The sequence below is a fragment of the Rissa tridactyla genome, chromosome 5 (assembly GCF_028500815.1).
Source record: "Rissa tridactyla isolate bRisTri1 chromosome 5, bRisTri1.patW.cur.20221130, whole genome shotgun sequence".
NCBI classification, from domain to species: Eukaryota; Metazoa; Chordata; class Aves; order Charadriiformes; family Laridae; genus Rissa; species Rissa tridactyla.
The window spans coordinates 80723391-80750527 of NC_071470.1; the positions used below are offsets into that span (position 1 = coordinate 80723391).

The window sequence follows — 27137 nt, forward strand, 5'->3', positions numbered from 1 at the left end:
TTTCATCCAGGAGAATAAATAGAGCTAGTTGTTTGGGACGAGAAGAATTCCAGCGGGAATAAAGACAAATATTGTGACATTTTTCTTTGAACACGTAGCGTTCAGAAAGGGAAGATGTATGCATCTTGAGGAATTTTTTAATTTTGTGACATACTGCAAACATAAGTGGTTAGCAGGCAGAAACGCCAAGGGAGCTGGATGAATATCCAAACAGAGAAATCTGGCTAAAGGAAACAAACAGAGCTGGAATGGTGACGAAACATATGTTTTCAAGCAAACATCATAACCGGCCAGTGGAAGGGGCACCGTTCCACACAAAAATGGCAGCAGTGAACAGAGAAATGCTTAAAAAGATGCAAGTGCTGCCTTTAACTGAAAGGTTTGGTAGCTTTTTGGACAGTGACATGTAGGGAAAGTATCTCCCTGGCAACTGGCGATCTATCAGTGGTGCCCCAGTCCTGTCCTTCAGGGATCCCCAGCTGGAGTCATCTACTGGTCACCTACGCCCTGGCACGGTAATCTAGCGGGCGTGCGTTACTCAAGTCATTCATTTTAAGAAATCAGAGAGATGTTTTCAAATGAGGAGAGGAGATCGCCTCCAGAGAAATCTAAATTTCAATTATTAGGTTTATTACATAATTACTTTAAACACAGCAGGCATCTTCTGATCAGTTTTCGTGCTGCGGTATCTGCCTTTTTCCTGGAGAATCCTCACAGCAAACTCAGCCTGTGGAACGGCGCGGGAGCTTGCGCAGCCACCAAACCCTGCTGCCGCCCTCCAGTCTGCAAACTGGGGCCAGCAGGGAGGAAAACCTGAAGAGCTCAGCACTACGGGGCCAAGGAAAACAGGAGTTCCCCTTTCCTGGGGTGGAGAGTTCTCGTCTCTCCCGTGAGCAGCCTAAGAGGAACCTGCTTTCAGCCTTTACGTGGATTTTGGGCCCTTTCCCTCATCTTCAGAGCCCCGAGGGGGCCGCAAGTGCTAAAGTCACAGCAGTGAGACGTTTTGTGGCCAGGCACCTAAGGAAGAGACAGAGACTGTCTTTGAATAAGCCCCGACGTCCACTGCCCGAGCGCTGCGGGCTGGTACGTACGATGGGACCGAAAAAAAAAAAAAGGTCTGTTACCTGTCCTGAGGCCCTGACCTGCACTGCGCCACTGGGACTGAGACACTATCCTGCTCTTAGCCGCTTGAACTGGGGCTGGGCTGGTTGCCTCTCAGAAGTGTGTTTTCCATTAAGCAGCTCTATACAAGTTTTTGAGTCAATGAAGGGGACGTGGAAAAATAAGAAAAGTTAGAAAAGATGAGATCCAGACATTTAATACTGTGAAGCAATCTACACAATGGAAATAAATGCAATTTAAACGAAAGTATGGGATTTTTTTTTCTTAGCGCTACCATTCTCGTCAATGGAAAAAAAATAATAATCCTCTCAGCTTACTGTTACTTTGGTCAAAACCAGCAGCATCCAGAAAGCAAATGTTTTCAATGGTAAACTAACAAAAATAACAACTGGTTCTCTGGTGGGTTATTTGTTTGGATCATATGGTCGCTCTAACTCAGACGGCGAGCTCCTTGCGAAGCGCTGGCAGCACGAGCAACCACGACCAAACAGGATCCATTCCCACCCGGGACAAGTGAAGCTCTTCTGTGCTGTCCTGCTCCTTTAGTGCTTGGGTCACTGTAGACCCCGAGTGTGGCACAACCGCCCCTCTTTCAATGGCCTGCGCTCCCCTGCAGATTTTAACTGACTCAGCAGCATCAGTAATTCTACTAGACTTCCGTCGCCTTGCCCAAAAAGACGAAGAACAACAGAAGAGAGGCACGTCCTAGCTGAATTCGGCTCAAGTTCCAGCACGCCTCTTCTGTCCCCAAGTCTGGGAAGAATCCCCTCCGCGTGTTAAGAAAAAAAGAAACGGTATATAATCTAATATTTTTAATTTTATGTACAGGAATATAATGTTATAGCAACTTTGTACATGAAATACATACAGTATTTAAACATGACAATCAGCTAGGTAAGAATTTACATTAGCAATGAAACTGCTTCATGTGCAGCCCAGTTAATACTTAGTTCAGATCTGTATTTTATTGGGGAGAGATTTTAATAGTTTACAATCATAGAAACATAAACATTTAAAACAAGACTCTATAAAATAATTTACAGAAGCCCTACCATCTACACTGAGAGAAAGGGTGTATGTCTGTGAGTTTTGTGTGTGAATAACAAGGTGGACGAATGACGTATCTCAGCCTTTTAAGTATAAAATAATTTAGAAGCAGTTCATGCAATATGGAAGCAAAGGAGTGCCAGTCCCTTCGAGGTTTCCTGCTACCTTGGACATCTACCGAGCATCACGTGTGGGTCACCGGACACATGGTTATACCGTTGCCGGATGCTACCGGAGAGCACCAGCCTCAGTTCCTCCAAACAATTACTTATGTAAACATAAATATACAAGTTGATATCTTTTCTACACAGTACAAATACAGGTCACAACTTCTCAGCTGTGCAAGTAGTCAATCCATATACTTGGAAGTAGGATAATGTTCTGAGCGGAGTTCCATATATTTCTATGTACAAGGGCACTAGCAGAACTTCCTCGTTTTCACCAATTTGCTCTGATATTTCACGGAGTGCCCACCGTGCCCTATCACGTAAACGTCCAGCAGGTAGGACTTGCCAGGCTGCAGGCCTCTGATTGTCTCTGTGGTCACTGCTTTCTGGATGTTCTGGCTGTGGAAGTACTTACAGAGAACCTTTTCCGATTTCTTCCTCGTATCTGGACCCAAGCACTGGTTCTGCTCCCTTTTCTTCTGCTCTTCGTTGTAGTTGTCATCCACTTCCCTTTTGTAGATGCAGAATTTGTTTCTCTCCTGGGTGCCCAGCCACGCCACCGTGACCGAAGAACATGTGCGGAGTTTGTCAAAGGCTTTGATTCGTGTATCTTCAGGAAGAGAAGGAAACGACTGCTTGTTAGGCCTGGTTGTAGCCAGGATCTTCAGCATAGAAGCACCTTTTTTGCTTCCTTTCAGCCTAATGAGATATTTAGCTTTTGCTTTTCCGCGAAGCTGGAACTGCCGCACACCCTCCACGTTTTGAGACAAGAGAAGTTTTCCATCTCTTCTAACTTGGATCTGAACAGCATCCAGGCATGAATGAACGGAGAAGGTGACTTTTTGGTGAGAGGAAACGGGAGCAAACCGTAGGAACTTGGCTCCCTTTCTCTTGATGAACACATCTGTAACTTTGCCGTCCTTCAGTTCGACTGTTTTCTGTTTAGCCTCCTCCTTTGTTCTGGCAAAGGTGCCAACATATGCGGTGCTCATGTTAGTGTTGGTATTGACAGCAAACATGTCGAAGTAGTACTGCGTATCGGGCTTCAGGTCTGACACTGTGAAGATGTTCTTGTTCCCGACACAAACTTTATGCAGGTCAACTCTCGGCTTTGAGGATGTTTGGCGCCCAAACTTTGACGATGATTTTAGGAAACCACGTTCTTTGCCGGAGTTGTTGTCGGAGGGAAAGCCAAAGTGGGCAAAGTCAAATGGACTGAAATCCAGACCTGGTTTTGGAGCCATCATGAAGGCATCGTCAGAACTGAGCTTGGCTTCAACAGCACAGAGGCTTTTGAAATTGTGCTCTTTATTGATGACTATGCAATACTGAATTGGCTGTTTCAGTAAGGAGGCAGTGGGACTTGGCTTCCACGCCAGGGTCACCGTTGTACGTCCCAGAGAAGTGACATCGATTCTGGGATCGTAAGGTAGTTCAGGATAAGGTTGGTCTGATTCTGGAGTAGTGGTTGCATACACTTTAAAATGCGTGTCTTTCTCTGTCGACAGTAGATCTAGTTGGTACAAACCAGACGGGGAACTAGAGGACACAAAGTACTCCACATCATTACCTTTGTAAGAGAACAGCTCTGTGCCTTCCTCGTTAGTAATCTGCTGTTTCTGTTGCTCAAGAGGTTCTGGTTCACCTAGGTTATAAGCAAAGCAAAACATTTGTACGACAAGACAAATAGACAAAGTAGACACAATCTGCAAATATGAGAAAATAAAACACTAATAGACACTTCTACATACAATACAAAAGTGAGACAAAAAAAGGAAGGTTTTATCTTCTCAGCAAGATACTTCCGTCAAATCCGAGAGGGACACTGGTCTGGCACTCGGGTTAAAACCAAATGCAAAAGAAATGGCACCTGACCAGTATTAATAGAGCCTCACGAATGGTAGCTAATACCTTCCACTAGACTACTTCAGGCACCCAACTAGGAGATGCCGTAGAACTCCCCAGTGGAAACTGCCTGTTTCTGGCCTTGGGCCCTTCGCTCTGGCCCTCTGAGTCACGCTAAAACTTTGTGCCTAAATACGGCGGGGGGGGGGGGGGGGGGGGGCAAAAGTGTGTATACAGTTCAGTGTGGTTGTGTGCCATTGAGCACTGGAAACCAGACAACTCTTCTCCCCTCAGCAGCAGTTTTACGTTTATCTGCAAATAAGCTCCGTGTCTACGGACAAGTCCCCTCAAAGGGGCGAGCTCAGCCCCGCTGCAATGCCAGCCCTGTCTCTCCGGTTCTTATCTTGTGTGCACAGCCCACAGCAAAGCCCCCTGTAAAACTGAGTTCCTCTGGGCAAACGCAGTTTGTTGTGGCAGCATCTAGTGCGCTCTGTATCCATAACTTTTACTTTTACCTTTTTTTTAATAGCCCTTTCCCTTGTCACGTTGCTACCTGTGGCCAGTTTCCTGCACAACGGCAGGACTGGGGCTGAAGATCCAAACATAAAGATGGGCCTGCTGCAATATTCAACATCACACCGAGACTGGTCTGAGGGGCTTTGAATCCAGGAGCAAAGCGGGCCTCTGAGGCGCGAGGGAAATCCTTGGTTGGTTATTACCTGAACCTTCTCCGCTGGCTTCCTCTGGGAGCTCTTGCACACTCAGTTTCCACTCCAGAGGGGCATCGCACGGCGTCACTGTCACTGCCAAGGGAGTGTTGTCCTCTTCAACCACAAAGAAGTACCTAGGGGAAGGTTAACAGAGCCATAAGTCAATAGATCCTGATGGCAGCCAACCAGCGTGATTTGACATGATCGAGGTTGGTCTCGGTGGGGCAACGGAGACAAAAGCCGGGAGTGTGTGTAGAGGGAATACGGAAAGGCTGGTGGGCGAGAGCTGGGGAGGGGAGTCCCCCCACTCACACGGTGCTGCAGAGTTCGCGCTTCGCTTGCCCAGACACGGCGGAGGGGTTTCTGGCCTCCTGCCCTCCCCTCCATCAGCCTCACTTTTTACCCCTACGCTAACTATGTACAGTATAAATGGTCACAAAGGTATGAACGAGGGAAAAGGGATCTTTCCTGGAATTTAGGAATATGCTCTTCAAAGCAGGACGCATATTTTACGCTATGTCCGGGTGAGGGCCCTACAAACGCATATAGATACATATACCTTCAGGTGTCCTCCCACATCCCCCCAAGCGCTACATGTCATTTATTGTAAAATAAGTGTTTAAAGTTGTTCCCCACCAATGCCGGCTCAAGGAGGTGTGCGATACGAGGAGGAAGGTGGCAATGCTGGCCTTCCCTGAACTCTTCGGAGCCTCGGGTTCTTTCCCCAGCCTAACCTCAGTGTTTTCTGACCCACAGGGAGAGGTTGGCAAGTGGGCAGCTCAGACCAGACCGGGGTTCGCTGCTTCTTTAAAGCCCAATATGAAAGAATGAAGCGAGACAAGCGTGGTGGGGTAAGCCTGTGGTTTCTAATTTCCTCCCCCATCCCTTTGCCTCTGGACGCCGTTAGTGGCCCCACTTCAGGGAACTTCTGCCATCTGTGGGAGCTCTGGGCTTGTCCCAGAAATCGAATAAAAACTGGACGAACCCTCAGCCGGGGAGGCCGGATTGGGATGGAAACTCGCATAGTTACTTACTTCACCAGACAGAACGCCGGCATTTGTATTTTTCTGGTTTGGATCCCATTTTTATTTCAAATCACTCGGAAAATAGAGCTACTACCTTCGAAGTACAACTTCCTCATTTGAACTGGGCAGAAATACCTTTTAGGGGTGTCTCGGAAGAGGTAGCTGCTAATTTCGGCTCCATCCGGGATGACGGACGAATCGTGAAAAAACGCTTTGTCCCGGATCTGCATTTGGAAGAGCTCCTCGTCTCTGGTAGGGAACTTCTGGGGCCTGGAGCTGAGGGGCAGCAGCAGCAGCAGCAGCAGGAGCAGGGGGCAGCGCAGCGGGAGCATCCTACGGCAACGACAGGGAGTCAGTCCCACCCGAGAGAAGCCGCCACCAGCTTGCCCCACGCTGGTGGGCCAGACCGCGGCAAAGCACCGGTTTATTCATGGCTCGTGGTCACTGCCTTGGCTACCCGCAGACTCCTGTGGCTCTTGTGGGCTGATTTACCGCTGAAACGCCGGCATACCTAGAAGAACGTCGCGTGCGCTTTAGGTTTTGCCGGCCCCTTCACTGTACTGCTCTACGAGCACTCGGAATACGTACTGTAAGGACTAAACTCGCACCATCACAGCGCTTAGATAAAGTGTGTAAATAAGATGTTCTCTATCTTGAGCTGTAATTGAAAGCAAGCCCACGCACTGGTTGCAAACTGGTATCTCTCCCTCTCATTAACAAAGAGCAAAAGCCTTCCACGTACTTCGTTAGAGCGACAGCTTGACGTTTGGCCATAGCAGAAAGAGAAACTCGCTGGACGTGGGAGCTAGAGTCAGCCCAGAGCAGATGGAGGGCACATCCACCTCCCTTTCCTTAGGAGATTCCGGATGGGCTTCCAACAATCCTTTGGAAAGTAAATATTTCCAGTGGAATTGTTCTTTATAAAAATAGCGAATTAGGAAAACACGGGATCTAAACCCACACGTATTCAAAGCGCATTGGTATTAGCGTGCAATTCGGCAGGGCTTAATCCTCAAGCCTGATGGGAATTGCAAAACACAAAAGCAGAGAATCCCTTACAAATTAAGCATAATAATTCATAATCTCAGCCTTTCATTATTATGTCTACAACTAGGTCAGTAATGACTCTCCTAACATATACAGTGGGACAGGCTGGAAATCTCCTTTCAGTACAGTAGACGATCTCATGGTCTGGTATGGGTGGGTGCTGGGGGGGAAACAAAGCCCATTTCTGGTACGAGGACAGCGAGTTTGAGTTGCTAAAGGATAACATGTTTTAAAATTAGAGAAAAAAAAGAGGTTTAGGTCATTACCTAAATGGTGTTAGCCACTGGCTTGGGGGAGAAGCACGATAAAAGAGCTGAGCTGGCAGGAACGGTTTTATCTTGTTGTTACTTGGCTGAACGCGTGGTCGGGCACCGCTCCTTGTACTGCACTGTAAGTTAACTACGGCTTTATAACAGACTCTTTCCTTTTAAGATCAATCCTGCTGCTGAGATTGGGGTTTTTTTCCCCCTTCCACTTGACGCTTCCCTAATGTTTTATGTAAAAATAGCAACCATAGAGCTCCTTGAGAAGTGGCATGATGTAATTAATCTAAGCCGTAATAAAATTGCTCTTCCCCTTCAAGCACTTCATGAAAATAGAAACAGGTGCCCCTGAGGGCAGCCTCCTCCTTCCCTCTCCCATGGCTTTCCCTTCCAAAAACCCCAAAGGAGCCACCGGAGGCCAGTGTGGTCATGGCGTGGGACCCTCCTCCTGGCCCCAGCCCACCGCTCTGGTCCTTTGGGAGCTCTCAGGAAGCCCCACTCCCTGGTGGCTCCCAAACCCCTTGGTGCTCCTTCCCGGAGGCAGGTAGCCGGCAGCCGGCCACCCTCTGTCCCTCTCCTCATCACCTTGTCCCTGCCGAAGCTCGCTGCGGGCACCGGCATCCCCAACGTGGGGATGGCAGCATGGGGTCTTGTCCTCTTTTTTGCCCCTGAGTTCTTGAGGAAATCTTCCCAAATTCCCCCTCCCTGCTGCCTCCCTTCCGCTCTGCGCTGTGGCATCTGCCTGTCCTGCCGTCCTTCTCCCGGTACGGCTAAACGCAGCCATCCACGTGCAGGACAGCAGGTCTCCCGACGCCAGCAAGGCCCACGGAGGGCTACGTTCACTCTCATATTGTTGCCTCTGCCTCTAACATCATTGTTATTTAATTGCTCCTTCCACCAACGGCACAGGTCTCCCCCGCTCCCTCCATCCCTCGCCACGTCCCGCTCACTCCCTGTCCTTCATCTCTCCATTTTCCCACTGAAACTGGCGATGCAGGAGGGAAGAGAAAATCTGTAGCAAACCCCAAAGTAACCGTAAGCCACAAGCGACGCGTACTGAAAGCTCCCTCACTGGGATGCAATTTTATCTTCGCCTCCCTTCGCTCGTGCCTTCCCTCACACCAAAGGCACCTACACCTTCCTGAGCTTTCCCCCTTCCCAGCCCGACCCATATTCCTACATCTGCAGCCAGATCCTCCCCTTCCTGAGTGGAAAACCACAGGAAAGATGAAAGCGAATGCTTGAGGTTCACCTGGCAGAGCTTCCCCCGTGGTCATGTCCCAGGTGGGCACGGACACCGTGGAGGAGCCCCATGCCCTCTGCGAGTGAGTGGCAAGCGTGCCGGGTAGCCCTGCGGCCAGCTTGCCCCAGGTCACTGGCCCCGCTGGCTCGCAGGGAAGCCTGTGCTGAGGCTGCCCAAAGTTATTTTGCAGTTGGAGAAGGCTGCACCCTTATTTGTTCGGCGATAACCTGGCAACAGCACAGCACGGCCGCATTTCCCCGTTTGCAGGGCTTGGAGCAGCTCATCTCGGGCGCTGACGGGTCGGGAATTGTGTGCTTCATTATATTTGGGATGTTTGAGTAACAGGTTGCTGCAGTGCTCTGCCCTACGGAAGGGAAAGGAATAAAGGGCCCTACCTAAGACACGCAATTGCCACTTCTAGTTAAATCCTCATTTGCCTTTCCCAGCGTTGGTCAAAATTCATCCCGACCATGTCCGGACTTTGCTTTTGATGACAACAGCCATATTTCCTCGAATTCAGAGTGAAGCATTGATACTTATCAGCAAAGTTAATGACATTTGACCTTTCGGAGCAAAGATCGTTAAGTCAAAATACTTGGGGACTTGAGTCACCGAAGCCAGCAGAAACCTCCTCTCGCACAAAGCAGGATGAGTTCCGTGTGCTCTAACAGGCTGTTTATTGATTTTTCAAGTATTATCGTTGGCCAACAGGGAAGAAATTCTTTCCAACTTAATCACAACAGTTAGAGCAGATTATTTGGTTAGGTAAGAAACTCTGACACTTTCTGCAGACAGCGTCCTCCCCCCCCCAACCCCTTGAAATTGCAATCTCGTCTGTTCCCAGAGTCAGTTCCAGTGCTATGTAACCTCTGTGAAAATAAACGATTTGTGATTATAGGACTACCCAGGCTAACTTTCACTTCTGAAATCGTTTCACTGGCTAACTCACTTAAAAAAACTCCTGTAGACAGCGTTTCTGTCCCCGTTAACAACCGCGGTGTAGCAAAAAGGTACAGATTCGTCTCTCATTTCTTTAGCTAACCGGAAAAGCATTTTGGCTTGAAAATAATTACAAAAGACAGAATTAAGGTTAATCGTGTGATCCCTGCCCAGCCAGGGCAGGCACCACCGGCCCATCCCATACACGAAATGGCAAACCGACAACTGGCACTGCAAAAGAAAAGTTTGATAATCTTCGTTCCTTCACAAGCGAATAGGATTGGGAGCGCTTTCGTTTTCACGTATCCAACCTGAGAGGCGTCAAACAGGCCCAATTTTCATGCAGGACCCTTCCAAAAGCGGGACACCTCAACAGCAAAGAGGCATCCAAAACTCACTCAGAGTTTTCGGAAACGGCGCTGCCAGTGTTACACCACCCTTTCACACCAGTCAATAAGCAGATTTTCTGTTTTGCAGTGCGCTCATTGTAATTTCAAGCTAAATCCTCTATAGTTTACTGAGGCAAAACATCAAGAGGAAAGCAAAAAATTCATTTATTCGTCCCGTGTTTCGTTCCGGGCCAGCTCATGGCTGCGCAACGACTTTGAGAGTTCCTGGGAAAATCACACAGAATGGTAGGGGTTGGAAGGGGCTAGATGGGAGACTGGGAATTCCTGCTCTCCCATCCATCCCTTGCAAACTTCCAACGAACCATTTTCCTGCCTCGGTGTGCCGTGCTCCGAGCCGGTCTCACTTTTAGAAGCCAGGAACAAGCCGAGGCCTAAGCGCTGCACTGTAAAGCCAAACAAATCACGTGAAAGGTGTTGTGTGATTATTTTTTTTTTTTTTCCTTCTCCAGACTATGCCACCTCCTAAAATGCCTTTTATTCCCTTTTCTACAAGTTCGTCTTGTTTTCTTTTCTTTCAAACTCTGAGTCAATATTTTATTGATATATTCCTGCTGACTGGAGGGATTTGCCTGCTGTTTATCACTGAATTTAAGAGAGCGCCAAAATAAACAGTCCTAAGTGAAATAATAAGCATCGTTTGCCTTCTCCGGGATTGCAAAAGTGCCCTCTAATGGCCCGTCTTTACTTCTCGCTTTTTCCCCAAATTCTCTCTAAATCGAGCCTTAAACCCGAGGTGAAGGTGACCCTCCCGCCGTCCCCATGGGCGAGCTGATGGGCAAGGAGCAGGGGCGGAGCGGTGGGTTGGGGACCAAGGGAGGTCACACCGTGGCACAGGGGGTCAAGGCCGTGCCAGGACGCCCAGAGAGATGCCGCGCGGCAACCCCAGGCACGGCCCGGGAGGGAAGGTAAAATCCCACCGCAGCTTGGAGGGACTGGGCTGGCACACGCGGACGCCAGCGGCTCTACACCAGCCGCAAGAGCAACACTGAAAAAACGTCCTTCAGAAAATATGACCCGCTTGTATATTCTTTCGTTTCCAAAAGAAAGGAAAAAGTCCCCCCATAGCAGACCGATCCGCTCCGGGGAGCCAGGGTGAGAGCACGGAGCATCCACCCCGTCTCCTCCCAGCTAGGCCGGCTCCCGGGCTGCCTTCCAGCCGGACGGGACCACCTGGTTTTGCCCACCGGCACGCCGAGGCCGGGAAGACCGACCGATGCCGGGGCAGTGGCGGTGGTGGCAGGCGGCCGGGTTTTCCTTTTATTTTCAGCTGGAAAGCGGCGGGGAGCACCTCCTGGGCTGCACAAACACTCCGGCAGCAACGGCCCCGCCTCAGGAGAGGTTTATTTAACGAACCCGTACGTATTTACCTACGTGGATCGACAGATGGGAAAAGTGTGTGCTGTGCCTGTGGAGGGGGGATGGCAATTATTTTAAACGCCTCCAAATTTACCACCTTGCCAGAGGCTTGGTGGGGTTGTTTTTTTTTGCGTTCGGAAAGTATAAATAAACAAAAGCAGCAGTCTGGCCATTTTATAAAGTTGAGCTGTAAGCACACACATGAAAATTATCGTTAAATGGGATCATAGACGATTACGATTCATTCCTGGCTTTTTAATGATTTCCACTCGGGCACTGAGCCTTACCCGACCTTTCCGAAATCCCCCACACACAAACCTCCTGTCCCTCCTTTACAATCTTTGCGTAAGGAGCTTCACCTATACAAAAGGCCTGCAAATACCCAGGTAAACCGCGGTTCCAAGCAGAAACGGCAAGGAAAACAGGATTTGCAGCTGGCTTAGATTCTGAGGTGGGGGATAAACAAGCCGGAGCTGGGGCAGCGCCTTGCAGGCTCTTCCCGCAGGCTGCGGGACCAAAGGGAGTGGGCGCATCCTCAACCAAAGCCAGACATGGGCGGCCTCGGGGGCCGATAAAATCACCCCATTTTTGATTTTGCACATCGAGCTTACGGTATTTTCCGCCTGCCCTAAGAACGTCCTTTATCCCCCAGCAAAATACAGCAGTTGCAACCGGGCTACCCGAGGCTCCCCGCTTACATCCCATCGCAGAAATCCCACCCGGCAAGCCCAGAATTCATTTCGTTTGGGGTCAAAGCAGTTGCGTGCTCCTGTTCGGGTTCCATTGTGCGTCTCTTTCACACACGCCCCCAGGAAGGCTCGATGTCACCGAACATACTCCGTAAAAAGGGAGCGAGAGCGTTCGGTTCACCAGTGCGATGGCAGCGCTCCCCACAAGTCATCTTCACACGCCTTGATCTATGGAAGCGATTTGATTTGCTTCGCTTCTCAACCGTCTGCAGGCCGCAGAGACCTGCGAAAGGACTTACGATAACAAAACAAAACAAAAGGTCCGGGTTTACTTGAAGCAAATGCGTCTGGAATAAATAAAGCCTAATAGTTCATTACATAAAGTGGGAAGCGCATGACCGTAATTTCGTGCGGATAATTCCAAGGCGCTGCCTGCCACACTGCTTGTGTTGCATTTCTTCTCTTTTTATCGTACGGATGGTTAACTTTTTAATCCTGTTTTTAAACTCCGGTGCGTTGGGAGGGGTTTTTTTGATTGTTTACGTTACCCGTGCTGCATCTCATAATAAGTCTGTAGATTTATTGATGGGATTTAAGTCCGGCTTCGGAAATAAAAGGGCACTGTGTGACTTCTTGGACTTATTATAGGAACGCTGCAAGCAAAGAGGCCGTGAGCTTTGCCATTATACACTTCGTTTCCAGAGATATACAATGCAAATACGTGCCCCCCAGCGTACAGAGCCAGCACCTCCGCAACTGAGGACTTTAAAAGCGCCCACCTATTTTGATCGCACTACCTTTAGTTATTTGTAACGTGCAAACAAGGAAAAATAACGCCTTTGAAATTTTAAGTATTTATAAGCTCGGTTTGTTTGTTCACGGGGAGACCAGAGGGGAAAAGCGAAGGCTGGCCATTTAATACTTAACTATTCCCTAAAGGATCTGGAAAACGTTTGGTATGCTTTTCATTTGGGGTTGGTTTTTTTTTTGTTTGTTTGTTTGTTTTTTTAAATAAAATAAAGCAGCGCTCTTGAAAAACTTGTTGTCTGGTCCTGCCTCGTGCCCAGGGAAAAGCCCGGGCCACGCAGGGCTGCGGGAGTCAGCCCCAGCCAGCCCCTCCGCCGGAGACCTGCACCAGCCCACGGCCTTTCCCTATGGAACGGAGGCGGGGGGACACGAGGAACACGAGATACACCGGGGTGTATCACCATCTCCGTGGATTTTTAAAGAGCAATATTTTTGCGTAGCGCCGCGGCTGGCTGGACGCGGCAGCTCCCGTTGGCAGAAGCGGCTGTAACTGGGAGGGCAGGAGCATTTACGGACCTGTAATCCGTGGATTAAAGCTCCCTAAGTACGCGCGGACACGATGGACTACAACAGTGCCTTCGAAGCATTTAGGGTCCACCGTGTCAATAACCGGCGGATTAACCGACCGCCTCTTGCGACTCCAATTCAACCCGCCCTTCTCCTTTGCTGGGAGTATTGCTGCAGCGAAGCAAATCACAGTAGCGTGGGGAAGAAAAATCCAACTACGTGAAAATCAGACGGTATGAAGAAATCACCAAATCTTAACGAGCAACAGTGGCAACAAACTACGGCTTCGGGGAGAGGTTAAGTTCGAAGGGGTAACGTTGTAAAATGCGGAGCTGTCTCAAATCAGACATTTGAAAAGCAAACACACTCGGGGAGATATGGTATGAAAAATCGAATTTTACATGGACTCTTTTGTTTCTAAACTGAGCCTTATTTATTTTTCCACTTTTAGTGGAAACAGATTCAACTCTGATTACATCGAAAGATCACCATCCTGGAGCTGGTGGTAGCTGGATGCTTCGAAACCCAGCTGAGCCAGGGGATGCCATTTGGGACACTTGAGGAAATGCCTCCTAGTTTTTCTTCTTTAACTCAGAGACCACATACCGGCAACTTCTCTCCTTCGCAGCCACCTCGACCCGCGCGCCTCGGCAGCGAGTGTCAAAACCAAACAAAGAGCGAGCCCCCGGCGCCCTGGGTTACAATGCTCGGTTGTTCTCTCCTACCCCTCCTTGCGAGGGGGTGGCAGGGGAAGAAGCGATGTGCTGGAGCACCGGGTGGCAGCCAGCCGGCGGCTCGCACCCTGTGCCGAGCTCCACATCCCTTGGCCGCGCCGGCACGGCATGGCCTGTGTCCTCACCATCCCACCTGCTCATCCTCCCAAGCCCATACGACATCCCCAGGCGGCTGGACGTCGCAAGCGTCACGGGATGGGTGACTGGCACCAGCTCTTCCAGAGGAAAATCCCATGTCAGACGCCCAACTCGGAGACGGGGAATTTTTTTTTTCCCCGAGTCTCAGCAGGGTTTGGAGTCCCAATAGGAGAAAAAAGATAAGGCAGAGAAATCTTAGTTTGCACAACTCCAGGCCACCTAAGATAAACAACCCCGAATACCACGCAGCTCTACCACAAATCTTTCATCGCGAGATCTGGAGGTGTTTTATAATGGAGAGTAATTATTATCCCCTCGTTCCAAGCAATAAAAGTGGGGCAGCGACTTTCCTTGTTCAAGGAAATCCCAATATAATCCCTTCCTTTAATCGTAAAACAATAGCTACTTTCCTCGGCCAAGTCATCCTGCCTTCAGCGCAGCTCTCCGAGCGTATGTTCCTGCCTCTCCGTAATGAATTTCAGCGCGGGGATTAGCGGGGAGGAACACATACGAACAATTACAAATTACAACCGACACAAGCATGTTGGTCTTTGGAACGGAGTCTCCCACTGTTTCTCTGGAATACTTCTGAATGACATTATGAGCAAGCGCCCTTGCCAAAACCCAGGAGGGACAGGGAGGACTGAAGTGTGAGGGTATGATAAAGAGCAGGAGCGGAATCGGGGTCCGTGCCTCCCGCCGTCGCATCCTCACGCTGCCGGGGCTTACATCTGGAGGTCGGAAAGACCTTTGGCGAAGCGGTAAAATGTAAAACCAAAGTCATATGCTCCAACGAAGGAGTTAAAGTTGCTCCAGCCGTTCTTAGGGCCTGGAAACCGTGGCTCGCCTGGCGGCTGCCCACAGCCAACAGGGTGTTTGGTGAAGGGGAGAAAATAAGGGGCTTGCGCCAGGCAGGGAGCTGCAGGGGCGCTGGTGACAGGGACAGGGCTACGGGTCACTGGCGTGACTCGCCGGTGCTCCGGGTCTCCGAGACTCCAGCGGCTTCAGCAACAACCGGAGCGCTCACGTTTTGCGGGAAGCTGTGCCGTGAGCACACTGCAATTGCTTCTTCCCTTCTGCTTGTCGGTAGATGATTACAAAAGGGGAAATTGCTGCCTACTTTGAAACCCTTTGAAGTGCACGGAGGCCAGTTCCCTCAGCTTCCAACAGACCTGCAGTTTTTCTCGGCGTCAGGAACACCACCCGCACGTGGACATGGGATCGCAAACCACAGCCAGCCCAAGAACGTTAGCATTCGTGCCCGCTGCCCCACCTCTACACGCAAGAGTTTTCTTGCAGCGGCTCCACAGAAATTCTCATTTGCCATTTCGCCCTGTCCTCCGTTTTCCTGCCTAGGGTTTCTCGGTGCTTCCAGGGTAACCGGTAACCCCCAGTAACGACAGCGACAAGCATGGAGAGCGACAGCAACAGCTCTGCAGAAAGCCCTCTGGCAGCTGGCGGGGTGAAGCGGGACGGCAGCTCCAGCAACAACCGCTCTGACAGCGCTCGTGCCCCCAGAAGCAATTCTCCAACCCCCCCAGCGGCAGCCCCGCGCTGCCGGCAGGACGGTGTCCCGCACCGGTTGGCAGGGGCGGTGGATGCCCTGGAGCAAACACACAGCAACGGGAACTCGAATAGAAACTGTAGTGGTGTCTGGCACCAGCTGCAATTGCAAGGTTGGATTCTAGGTTTTTTTTCAAGTCAGGAACACTCATAGTCAACTAGATCTGGGACGAGGAGAAAACACAATTTATATGAACGGAGGAAAGACGTTATTTCTATTTTATTCTCTCCTTTCCTCTGTTTTTCCAGTCTTATCCCTGCGTTGCTTTCAGTCACACCTGAATCATGCGATTCAGATCCTCAGCTGACTTCAAAGAAACTATGACTTTTTCTACCAAATTCAGAGGGTAGCCCCTATTACTTAGGCCCACGGTAATACACGGTATGCTGATAGGTCATCCCCCAAAACTTCCAGTTCCTTAATTACCATCGGAATCCAATTTTTTCTGATCGAACTTACTGCCCGAAAGTGGATTCAGCTTTAGTATTATCTGCCGTGGAAAGGAAATCTTAGGCCCTACAAGTACTTAATGAACCCTTAAGGTGCTCTCTTCTAACGATTTGTTACGTATCCCAGCAATTCACAGATGCCATGTCTCATTTTTCCCTAGTTGGAAAAGGGTGGCTGAAAAATATGTAAACGTTTGTCAAGTGTTTGAAGATGGAAAGTATCAAATGCGGTGCTAAAGATATTGATATTTACATATTTCTACCAGCGCGCTCGGCATCGGAGCTGGCAGACCTCAGCTGCAGTCACAGCGGCAAAGCCTTTCCAAGAGCCAGCGTGGACATCGTCCCCCACGCTGATCCCATCCCTCCCTAGAAAGCAGCACAGCCAATTTCTTGGTCGCACCATGATCTCTGGCGGCTTCCTCGGGGGCTGCGGTGGCTGAGAGCACAGGGTGGCCCGTGGGCAAGTGACCTACACCACAGATCAGCCTCACCGCTTCTCCTGTGTGTCGCTCAGAAAATGGCCGCCTTGGCGTCCTCACTTCTATATGCTACATGGGTAGGGATGGGAAAAAGCAGGAACGCTCAACACCGTCTACATTTTTTCTACCGGCACTTATTTCCTTAGCAACCTCCTTTAAAAAAGACACAGATTCCTACAGAGGGCAACTCAGTAAATTAGAGAAAATTGTTAACAAAGCACGTTAGCCGCTCCAAATTCCTCGACGCATCTACTGGAGGGCACCCCTTGCGGTACCTCTTCCCACCGCCTCCAGAGAAAAATTCACACTTCTGCTTCCCCCAACAGCCTGACCTTTCCACGGCGAGGTGGGGGAGACTCATCCCACCAAGACCCAAGGCTGGAGGCTCCGGCCCCGGTTTCCCAGTCCTCCCGCTAGTCACTGGGACAAACGGCAGCAGCGAGCACGCCCGATGTTCATGAGAAAAGCGCCCGTATGGTGCAGGATGGCTCCCAAGGTTACTCAAGGCTGTTGCAGCTCCTGAGAAGTGGACAAAAAATTTGGGGCAAGCGTGGCCAGGTGTCAGGGGAGCTACGGACCCATGCAGCCCGTGTGCCTGCCCTGAGCTGCTCAGTGGGCACCGTGGGGCACTGCTCACCCAGCATCACTGAACGTCTCCAGGGCTGAGGAGCCATACAATGGAGAAAGGATTCACCTCCAAAGGGCAAACCAGTACATGCCCAGAGAGACAGTGAAGGGCGGCCATGGAGATCAGAGCTGCCACATGCATCCATTTGAAGAGATCGCAAGACACCGCGAGTCCAATCACAGCTCACCAGCCACCGGCCCATCATACCAAAGCAGGAGAGGAGCGTGTTTGGGAGCTGCCGGTCTTCAGGGTGGCTTTCTAACACTTTTTGAGTATTCTAAGTGGTGGATTTCTGCACGACCAAGCTGAAAAGTCTTCCCCAAGGGTGAAAAGATGGGCACTCTGAAGGGACGTGCCGCAAGAGGTCAACCTGCCGAGGTCAACTGCAGAGCTGTGATAAGGGATCTCAAAAATCAGATTATCAAAAGGCTCGGTTTCAGCTCCACTCCACTGCTGGGCCGGTGTTTATTTGTCCAGGCCGGCAGGCGAACGGTTAGTCCTTTATCTAGTTACTGCGAACAAAAGCGGAGGGAACACACGCGGGCGGATAGGTCAGACCGTCATGGGTGAGCGAACATCCAAACAACCCCAACGACTTCGGGCCTTCTTATGGTAACCATACATCCTCGGTTGACAGCAGGGGAAAAAAGGGAAAAGATGGGAAAATAAAGGAATTTCTGCCTTCAGAGATGGCTGAAACGCGTGCTAAGGGCATTTCCTTTCCCAAAGGGGGAAGACGTGGTGGGAGCGGTGGCGTGGGACCCAGCACTTCTTTGCTAGTGACTGGAAATGGCTGCGAGACCCTTGGAATTAAAGTTACTGCTAAAGGACAACGTGTCATTTCAACACCACCGCTAACGTTGCACGGTAAAACCCAAAAAGCTCTAAATTCACAAAAGTATCGGCTCGGCGGTTCTTTGTCCCCTCAAGGCATTTCAGCAAGCCCAAGAGGTTTGGGCTGGAGCTGGACAATGCCCCCAAGGTCCCGCTTCACTCCCCACGTCCACGTTCCACTGAGGGCCCCAAGTCGGGATCCACACAATCCCTGACCAGACACATCACACCGAGCCCATAGCGCCGAGTGGGGACGGCCGCCAGCCCAGCGAGCACGAGCTTGAGCCAGAAGCCTGTTTTGGCCTACTGGAAGTACCTATCGTTGCCCTGTATGAATTCGGCATTTTCTAGTTAAAGGCCCAATTGCCTGCAATTTTTCTTACAAACGCTTTGGAACCGCTTATTTCTTAAATGAGTGGGAATTAGAACTTGCTCCGTAAATTGACACAGCACGTTGCTTTCCCTGAGCCCACCGCCCTGCTATCACACTCTTGCAGGAGATCTTACACTCTTGCTTTAAAATACCCGCTTAATTCAAATGTTAAATTGAGTTAGACTTGTTCACATGATATGAAAGGGTCTTAAAAACCCACTTATTTTTCCTAGTAGGATTTTTTTTTTTCAACTATTGTACTATAACAGGATTATAAGTTTTAATTGACTGACATTAAATCTTCCCTGCAAAACTGTAACTTTAATGCCCGCTAGGACTATTAGATTTTTATTCATTATTTCTCGTTACTGAAAAATCAGTTTGAGAGAGCCCCGAGGGTCTTCCCCAAATAAGGGTAAGATCCTATTAGTCCTACAAATCATACTCAAGTAAGTTCTTACTCAGGAGAAAAAGCCCACGGGGAACTGAACGCAGATTTAGTAGCCAAAGGAAGAGAAAGAACGGGGACTAGAAACCGTTAACGCTGCTCACTGATGTTTTCCTTCACAGACAGAGACCAGCTGGCAGCCCCGAGACACTTGGCTTTCCCGCACCATCATCATCCCGATCTGTAAACTGCTTGATTTGCATCAGGTTCCTGGATTTCAGAACGCTGAGACACGTTTAAGACTGTTTGACTATAAACAAATCAGCGGCAAATCTGCCGCACCTAAACAAAATAGCGCGCGCGAGAGAGAAAGAGAGAGCGAGCGAGCTCACGCCTTCGCGATATTCTGGTTGCTTTGTGAAAACCGTCTACCCTGTTCAATAATCCCTGCGGACGTGCGCGAAGAACCTGCGATCCCGTCGCGCCTCCCACCTCCCCGCCAGCCTCTGCCGCAGGAGCGGTGGCTGGTCTAGCGCTGCCCTATTTTGGTACCGAGGAAGTTAAAAGCGAGAAAGACGAAAAGCGTCGTTTTTTTCTCACACCCTAATAAAGTTTCGACCCCTTTAAAGTTACTTTTTCTTAAATAAAACAAAAAATAAAATTAAAAAAAAGGAAAGAAATATGCTCGATTAGGCGAACAATGCTTTTCCCCTGTAAATCACAGGGGGAGCACCGGCCTCGGTGGCGTGTCATGTTGTGAGCGTGCGAGGGTCACGCCGGAGGGGCACTCATATCCGGACCCGCGGAGGGGGGAACGAAGTAGGAAAGATAAATTATTGCCTTTTGTTTTTCAGATTTCCAGGTGCTTGCCGTAAGTACCCCCTGCTTCTTATCTCGCCTGTCGCGCCAGCAACAAGCCTCCCTCCCAACTACTGAATTTAATTACCCTAAAAGCGGAGCCGTCCTGATTCGGGCCAAAACCCGAAAAACCCCGTGTGCTCTTGAGCAATCGGTGAGAAATGCTGAAAATGATGTGGTTACCCGAGTGCTCGCCCCTACCCGGGCGGAGGCGGGGGGGGGAAGGACACAGCCGCCGAAAGATGCTCGGCGCGCGATTCGCCTGCATCCCTCTGGTAACTAACTCAGGGTGTATTTTCACTTATTGAAGCAATTGCGGACTCAAGGCTGGGTCCTCAGACCGCTCGTGGCGCTGATTACCCGAACGGCATTTAAACCCCAACCTGCACAACGTCCCCCAGAAGATCGCCACATTTTTGGTGAAGCTGTAGCATCGGCTGTCTGAAAAAGTCACGCTTTGCCTGCTTCTGGTGTGTCCCGTGCGACCGACACGCTCCCCGGGGCGCAATCAAAGCCACCTCCCCAGTCGTGAGATTTTCGGCTGGTTCCCGTTACAGCTCTGCGTTAACATTTATCTTCCTCCCGTTCGGTGGGTGTCCTTGCACGCTGCAAATTAGAAAATTCATTCCGAAAGAACAAGCTGCTTTTTAATATTTGCTCTCTCTGTCCCTCTTAATTTATTTCCAGCTTTAAGCACGTTCTCCTGGAGTTATGATTTATTACCCTGACCTATTTCCTGATCTACGGGCAAATGCTTCCTCTCCTAATGACATCTCGTTACAGTTTTCAAACGTAACGTCTCCTCGGCCTTCAAAGCTCCTTCCATCCATCCATAAGCATTAGCTTAGTTGAGTCGTTTTCTCCAGCAGAAGCTCTCCCTGTTTGATCTCACGAAGGTTTCTGGGGTAGCAGTAGCGTATTCTCAGTCACGATGTAAAACGCAGCGTGGGGAACGCGGCTTTCTGCACGCTGCCTTTTCTCCAGGGCCATGCTCACTCGCTGCACCGCCCATCGTTTAGCAGAGCTTGAGCAGCACTCGAGTCCCTTCTCCCTGGTCTTACCTCAGGCGCTCTCTTTTCCTTCAACGTCATTCTGATTTATGCACCTTTCGCTCCTGCCCATGCAGTCAGTGACGCCAAAATACAGAGCGCAACAGCATTCGGCGTCACACTGAGCTCTCCGTCAGCGAGGCAAACGTCAGTCTCATGGGCTGTCTGTACACTCTGACACAAGCCTTGTATTCCAAACATGTATTCCTTGATAAATATATTAGTCCAAGTTGCCATCCTCAATGCTGGGCATTCCCACCGGAGTGCATGCCCTCATGTAAGGGCTCGCAAACGTATTTTCTTAACATGAAGGAGCCGGCCCTTCCCTCCTCCAGCCAGGTCTGTCCTTCTCCTCTGCATTTTGGAATCAAACAGGAAAAGAAAGCAAAACCTCCCCCGTTATTGTAACCCTCACGAGTGGCTGAAGTGGTGGCCCGGAGCAGCTCTGTAGCCTTCCACGTTACTAACATCGGCCCCACTGAATGCACTGAATGAGAAACCCGCCGTTTCCACTGCCCTTAATGCAGAAAACGCGCGCGTTCGGCGAGGTCGCGTGGAAACCCGCCACCTCCGGTGTGTCCGTCGCTACAAATTACTAAATCCACCTCCTGCAAAAGCAAGCCGGGGACTGAAAAGACAAATACCCACTTAGTAAACCAAAATAAACCCAGCTCTAGGCAAGGTGCGAGACCCTGAAAGGAGGACTGAAACAGCCCCTTGAAAACAGTGAAGTAATGGGCTTAAGAGTTTTATTATTCGTATAAAGTTTAGTGACTTCAAAATGAACGCGAGGCCAAACAAGACTTGTTATCCCGCTAAAATCTGTGCTGTAACTGAAGCCAGCCCCCAGATGTTCTGTGGTAAAATCCGCCGCTTCGCTGCATAAAAGCACCGCATACCCTGACGTACAGTCCTGGCTTGCCTTTATCCAAACCTACTTAGGTTCTGGATTATTTTTCTAGCAATCTTTTAAACTGCCATGGGAAGCATAAAAGGTGGTCTCCTACCAAACCGCTTGGTACCAGCTCGAAACGTAACCACTTGCAGAAATAAATCAGGATTTCTTTTCCATAAACCGTTCACTACCAGCCTTTCGGAACAGAAATTGCAGGAGAAAAAGCAGGGCCGGAGAAGAAAAAGCGGGGCCTGAGTTTAATAAACATCTCATCTTTTTATATATATATTAAGATACAAGACCCCAGCGCGCTTCAGAGCGAAAGGTCCGGCGAATAAGGTCCGTCCAGCCCTTCCGAAGCCGTGGGACGGGGAGCAGGCGGCCACCGCACGGCCGGAGGCTGGAAACCCCATTGCGCAGCCCCTGCTCCCCCCGGCACCAATAACCCACTTCAGCTCCCGGGCAACATCCCGGGAAGGGGTTTATCCCTTCATTTTCAGGGGACTTCTAAGGTGGACAAGCTTTAGGTGGACAAACCTTCTAAGGAGGACAAAGAGGACTTGAAGACGCCGTTCCTGCCCCTCTAAATAGGAGGAGAGGCTGGAAAAACCGCGGCAGATGGGCCGGGAGCTGCGTGCCGGGAGCTTTAAACGTCGGATGAACGCCGAGTATGTGGTGAAGGCATTCGAGCCGAAGAGGGAAGGCAGCGCAGGCGTTACGTGATTTTGAACAGCTTGCTTGACAGTTTGCACCATATTGTATTTATAAACATCGGGGAAACCTAAATGCTTCTCCTTGGTGTTTCCGAAGCAGTCATCCACAACAAAACAGGCGCGGTGGGGCGATCCTACGCAGCTTGGCCTCACCTCCCCGCCAACCTTCTTAAAATTAAAAAAAAGGGGGGGGCCCATATTAATCTCTGCGGGATCAGCATCCCACTGGGCGTTCCAATTCCCTCTCGGACTGCGCAGCTGACCACCAAACCCCAAACGCCCCGCGGCGGGGGGCGGGGGGTGTGCTGGGGTGTGAGGTAGCCCGCCGGCCGATGACGCCAGCAGCACGTCACGCCTGTGCCACCGCCTGCCAGGGAACAGCCGGCTCCTCTCGCAGGCGCCGCGGAGCCCAGCGCAGGACATGCGCCTCGTGTCACCCGTCCGGCGGGGGCTGTGATGACAGGCGGCGGTGCCCACCCGCCGCCGTGCAAAACAAAAAATAAAAAAATCAAGGGGTTTTGTGTGTGGGGCCGCGCAGAAACAGGGAGAGAGCGATGCTCCCGCAGTCCTCACGGTGGAAATGCGACAAGGCTGAAGGGGGTGTTTCGGACGTATTATAAAGCTCTTTCAAATTAAGACGGGTTCGTCGTCTGCCGACACAGAACGTGCACGAGGAACGGGTATCGCTTTCCTCACAACGGGATGAAACGCAGCCACGGCACCCCACGCACATCCATACCCTACCCCACACACGCTGGGGTACCGCACCTTTCCGCTTCGCTACGTTTTCAGTGGTTGAAATGGGACATAAAATCTCTCGGTGCTTTAAAAAGCCCTCGCCTTCTTCGAGTGTTAACAAGTTCTGAATTCTAGACGTTACTCTAAGTACTCAGGGAGGCTTTTAGTGGTACTAGAAAGCTGACCTCGGCAGCTCTCCTCTTGCAGGTATGTGTTTTGCTACGAGGTAGGAGAGCGAGGCCGGGAGGATGAGGCATTCCTGACAAGGAGCAATCCAAAATGCCATTCCTAAAATAGCTAAGAATCAGCGATTTTTCAAAGCGGGCTGAACGGAATCATAAAAGTTTTTTTCTCCCTGCTCCCTTACAGCACGGCCGAGGGTGCTGACAATGTCTAACACCCAAAGCGCGACTTTTACGGAACGCGGGTTCTGGCCAAGCCAGCGGTGCCTTGCCGGGGTCACTCGCCAGCGTATAAATCGCTCGCCACCAGGGAGGAATTCCCCCTCAAATGGCCCTCGCCTCTTCCAGTTTCACACAGACACAACTCCACCGGCTCGACCAAGCGTGAAATCAGTGCGCCTAGGCTAGCGCAGCCCATCCTAAGGCATGGATGCTCCGATGGAGACACGGTGCCAACCTTCGTGTCACCGAACATCACCCGGTACCTGCTCGCAAACAGCCGGCGGGGCCAGGGAGACCTGTGCGTTTATGCCGGGGATGCTGCCTCCCCTCTGAGCTCGCCTCCCGCAGGTCAGTCAAGCCACCAGAACAGCGACACTATTGAAGCCCTTCGTTAAAAGATTGTAACTAGACGCTAACCAGCTCCTTTGGTGGGAGGGAAAATCCGAGGGACCCTACAAGCTTCACAACCCGCTCTCTCTGAAAACCAGCCTTGCAGAGGCTGCCCCGCTCACGTAGGTGCCCACCGGGACGATTTCCAGAGCCGCACTGGGCAGCACGGCACGGAGGAGACGGTGCTCGTCCCTGGCACCGAGCTAACTGGGATGTAGGAATCGGGGCGCGTTACCACTCAAGTGTTAAATGCATGCCGAACAAAACCACCCAGAGAACCACCGCTTTTCAAAAATCCGCGCTAGCCCCTAACTGTGAAGGTTTAAACACATAAAAGTTCTGTCTGCAAGTGATTAAGCGACGCTGCGTAGCTATTGTCTCTGCGCTGGCGAAATAAAAACACGACCCGAGCCGCACTTTTAGCAAATCTCAGCACTTACGTCCCACCGTTGAGTTTCCTGTCTACTTTTTTTGGTAGGCACGGTTTTTTCTTTCTTCTTTCGTTTTTTGGTTTGGGGTTTTTTTTTGGGGGGGGGGGGGGCGGGGATTTTTTGGTTTGTTTTTTTCTCCCCCGAAAACCAAGTATGATGCCAGCGGAGCCGGAGCCGTCGCCTGCCTGGCACACACCCGCCGGATGGCGAGCCGGGGCTCCCAGCGGTAGCCCGGGCTGCGGGGCACCGGCCGCCGCCGGCTGAAAGGAAGCAAAAAACGGGGAGAAAAACCCAAGGGGAAGGCGGGGGGGGGGGGGGGGGGGGCGAATCCCAAAGGGCGCCGAGGTCCCGCCGGCAGCATCCCGCAGAAGCGGTGCCGGGACGCGGAGGGACGGCGGCGGGGCGGCCGCTCGTTGCGGCGCGTCCCCCGCCCCGCTGTGACCGAGGGGTCCCGCAGCCCGGGGAAAGGTGGGGGGGGGGAGGGGGGAATGTCACCGCGCCCCCGCGACGGCAATCGGGGGGGGTCCCGGTCACCCGCCCCGGTGCCAGCGCCTTACCTTGCGGCGTCCGGTCCCGTCCTGTCCTTCACGCGGGGTTGGTGGGGGGGGGGGAGGCTTTTTTTTTTTGGTGGTTGTTTTTTTTTTTTTGCGGGGGGGGTGTTGGTGGGGGGGGGGGGGGGGGGGGGGCGTTTTCCAAACCCCCTGCTCCGGCGGGGACGGGCTGCAGCGGGGACTGTGTCACGCACGTCCCTTCGCGCTTTATAGCCCCTTCCCTTCCCCACCCCTCCCCGCGGTAAAAAAAAAAAAAAAAAAAAAAAAAAAAAAAAAAAGGGGGAGGAAAAAAAAAAACAATAAAAACCAGGGAAAAGGAGCCGGGAGCTCCCCCCCAAACCCTCCCGCCCCCCCTCCCCCCCCCCCCCCAGGGTACCCGCCGCCGCCGCCCGGGGCGAGGGCACGGCCCGGGAGGAACCGCGGGGGCCGGGAAAAGTTTGCAGGAAGGGGCGCGGAGGGGCGCGGAGCGGCGCGGCGGACGGCGGGGCTCGCTGCTGCCGGCGGGGCGGGGGGGTGCCCCGCGGAAAGGCGGGGGGGGGGGTACCGCTCCGCCTCGCTCCGCGGAGGGGCGGGCCCGGGGGGAGCCCCGGTCCCGAGGGGCCGGGTGGGACACACACACACACACACACCCCCCCACACACCCCCCCACCACCACCGCCGCCACCCCCCCGGCTTTGTGCCGCCCTCCCCTCCGCTGCTGCGGTGCGAGGAGCTACTCAACATCCATCTTGGAAGGGTTATCCTGGCTGGAAGTCGGGACGGGGGGGGGGGGAAACGGAGGAGGGAGGTGGGGGGGGGGTGGGGACACAGGGTACGCTGTGAGATAAGGGGGGGGGGGGGGTCTGCGCTCCCGCTTCGCTTCACGCAGCCGCTGCTGGAAGGGGTTTGGGGGGTTGAGGGAATGCTGCGGAACATCCCAACGGCGATGGAGAGATGGGCAGGGATGCGGGAGAAATGGGATTCGTTGAGCCCGCCCGCAATTTGGCCAAAGGGGTCTCGAAGCTGCGTGTGCAGCCCCTCACCTTCTCCCTCCCTCCTTGCGTTTTCGGTCGGGGAGCGGGGGGCATTTCTCTTACCTGGGAGCTGCAACAGAAAGCCGGGAAGTATCCTTTGCCCTTTAAAAACAAACCCCGCTCCCTCTTCGTTTCTTTTTTTTTTTTTTTTCGGCACATCGGTCATAAAAACGTCAAGCGCTGCACAAGCCTTAAACAAGTCCTTACCCATAGCGCCTGATGGGGCGACTCCCCTGGAGGTGATCGCTTCAACAGATTTGGGGAGCAAAAAATAAAATCAAACCCACCTCCTCTCGCAAACCGCCGAGCGAATCTGACGGCCAAGCCTCAGCGGAGGGACGCAGATCGTCATATTCTGGAGGGTGACAATCGGCTTCCCTCCGTGAAGGCACAGCCCCCAAGAGCTCGTGTCTTCGGGGACGCGTGGCTGTCCAGACCTCTGCTCATTGGCGTTACTTACTGGCGCTTACCTCCCGCTCTGCCAACTACGCAGAGAAGCTGGGGGTCGCTCACCGCCAGCCAGCGAGCGCTCTGCCCCAGGGGCTGCTCCAAAAATTTAAGTTCACCAAAAGAAACCCAGGCTTAAGAAAAAGCGCCCCACAGGAGCCCCCATCCAGTTATCCTTCTGTTTTCACCTCCCTGTTTTTACATGTTCCACAACTATATTTATCGTTTTCAAACAGGGTAGGGGTTTGGGGAACGGAGGAAAGACACAGAAGTTTAGGATTAAGTTACGCACGTTTAAGGAGAACCTATAAATACCTGGTATTCGCACACAGCATCCCGCCTTCTAGAGGATCGTTTGCCTTCAACACCTCAATAAAAAAATATCTCGGCAACTACCCGTGCTCCTCTTCTGCTGCGGAAGACACGGAGACTCAATCATCCAAAACCGGGAGACTCTGACTAAAAAAGAAAGCCCAAATTAGTAAAGAAAACCCGCTGCAATCTCGCTAGTTTTTTTTTTTTTCCCCAAGCCTTTGGAGCCAGCAGAGAGGGATGTGCTCAGGTGAAGGCAGGCAGCTGCCTTCGGCTACGATTCGTGGCACAAGAGTGTTCCGTAGAGCCTGCAAAAATGGCTGGCTCCGGTGTGAGGTCATTAGAGGTAAAATATTGCTACCCAGCCCAAGAGCTCTCGAGCCTCCGCGCTTCACACGCAGGCAAACCCGATTATTTTTAACCCAAGGACAGTTTTAGTGCTATTGTTCTTAGAGGGTATTACTGTTTGTGATTTCAGGGGAAGCAAGATGACGTCCCGGGGATGTTATTTACCGAGGTATGTGAATACCGACTCCTCTGCGTATAGACAACTCTTTTTTTTCTTTTTT

The 27137-nt window shown here is 51.5% G+C and overlaps 1 protein-coding gene across 5 annotated transcripts; it reads right to left on the reverse strand.

Annotated features, from left to right (window-relative positions):
- Positions 1 to 1902: 1902 nt before the first annotated feature.
- On the reverse strand, positions 1903 to 26815 carry NDNF (neuron derived neurotrophic factor). Of its 5 annotated transcripts, none has more exons than XM_054204099.1 (4): positions 26097 to 26156; positions 6052 to 6249; positions 4901 to 5025; positions 1903 to 3981 (listed from the first exon to the last, which is right to left on the reverse strand). In XM_054204099.1, the coding sequence occupies exons 2-4, from the start codon at positions 6246 to 6248 to the stop codon at positions 2588 to 2590; spliced, it is 1716 nt and encodes a 571-aa protein (XP_054060074.1). In that variant the 5' UTR covers position 6249; positions 26097 to 26156; the 3' UTR covers positions 1903 to 2587. The 5 variants fall into 5 exon arrangements, with proteins under 5 accessions (XP_054060074.1, XP_054060073.1, XP_054060075.1 ...); XM_054204098.1 differs by lacking the exon at positions 26097 to 26156 and adding an exon at positions 24255 to 24321; XM_054204100.1 differs by lacking the exon at positions 26097 to 26156 and adding an exon at positions 8479 to 9769.
- Between the last annotated feature and the right edge of the window lie 322 nt (positions 26816 to 27137).

Bases quoted from the DNA above. Each gene is read 5' to 3' on its own strand.
- NDNF (XM_054204100.1), bottom strand. From the start codon at position 8,540: ATGGGGCTCCTCCACGGTGTCCGTGCCCACCTGGGACATGACCACGGG. The intron at 6,250-8,478 runs GTGAACCTCAAG...TCGTTGCCGTAG, and splicing joins CACGGGGGAAGCTCTGCCAG to GATGCTCCCGCTGCGCTGCC. The intron at 5,026-6,051 runs GTATTTCTGCCC...ACCTTCCCCTAG, and splicing joins TTCCGAGACACCCCTAAAAG to GTACTTCTTTGTGGTTGAAG.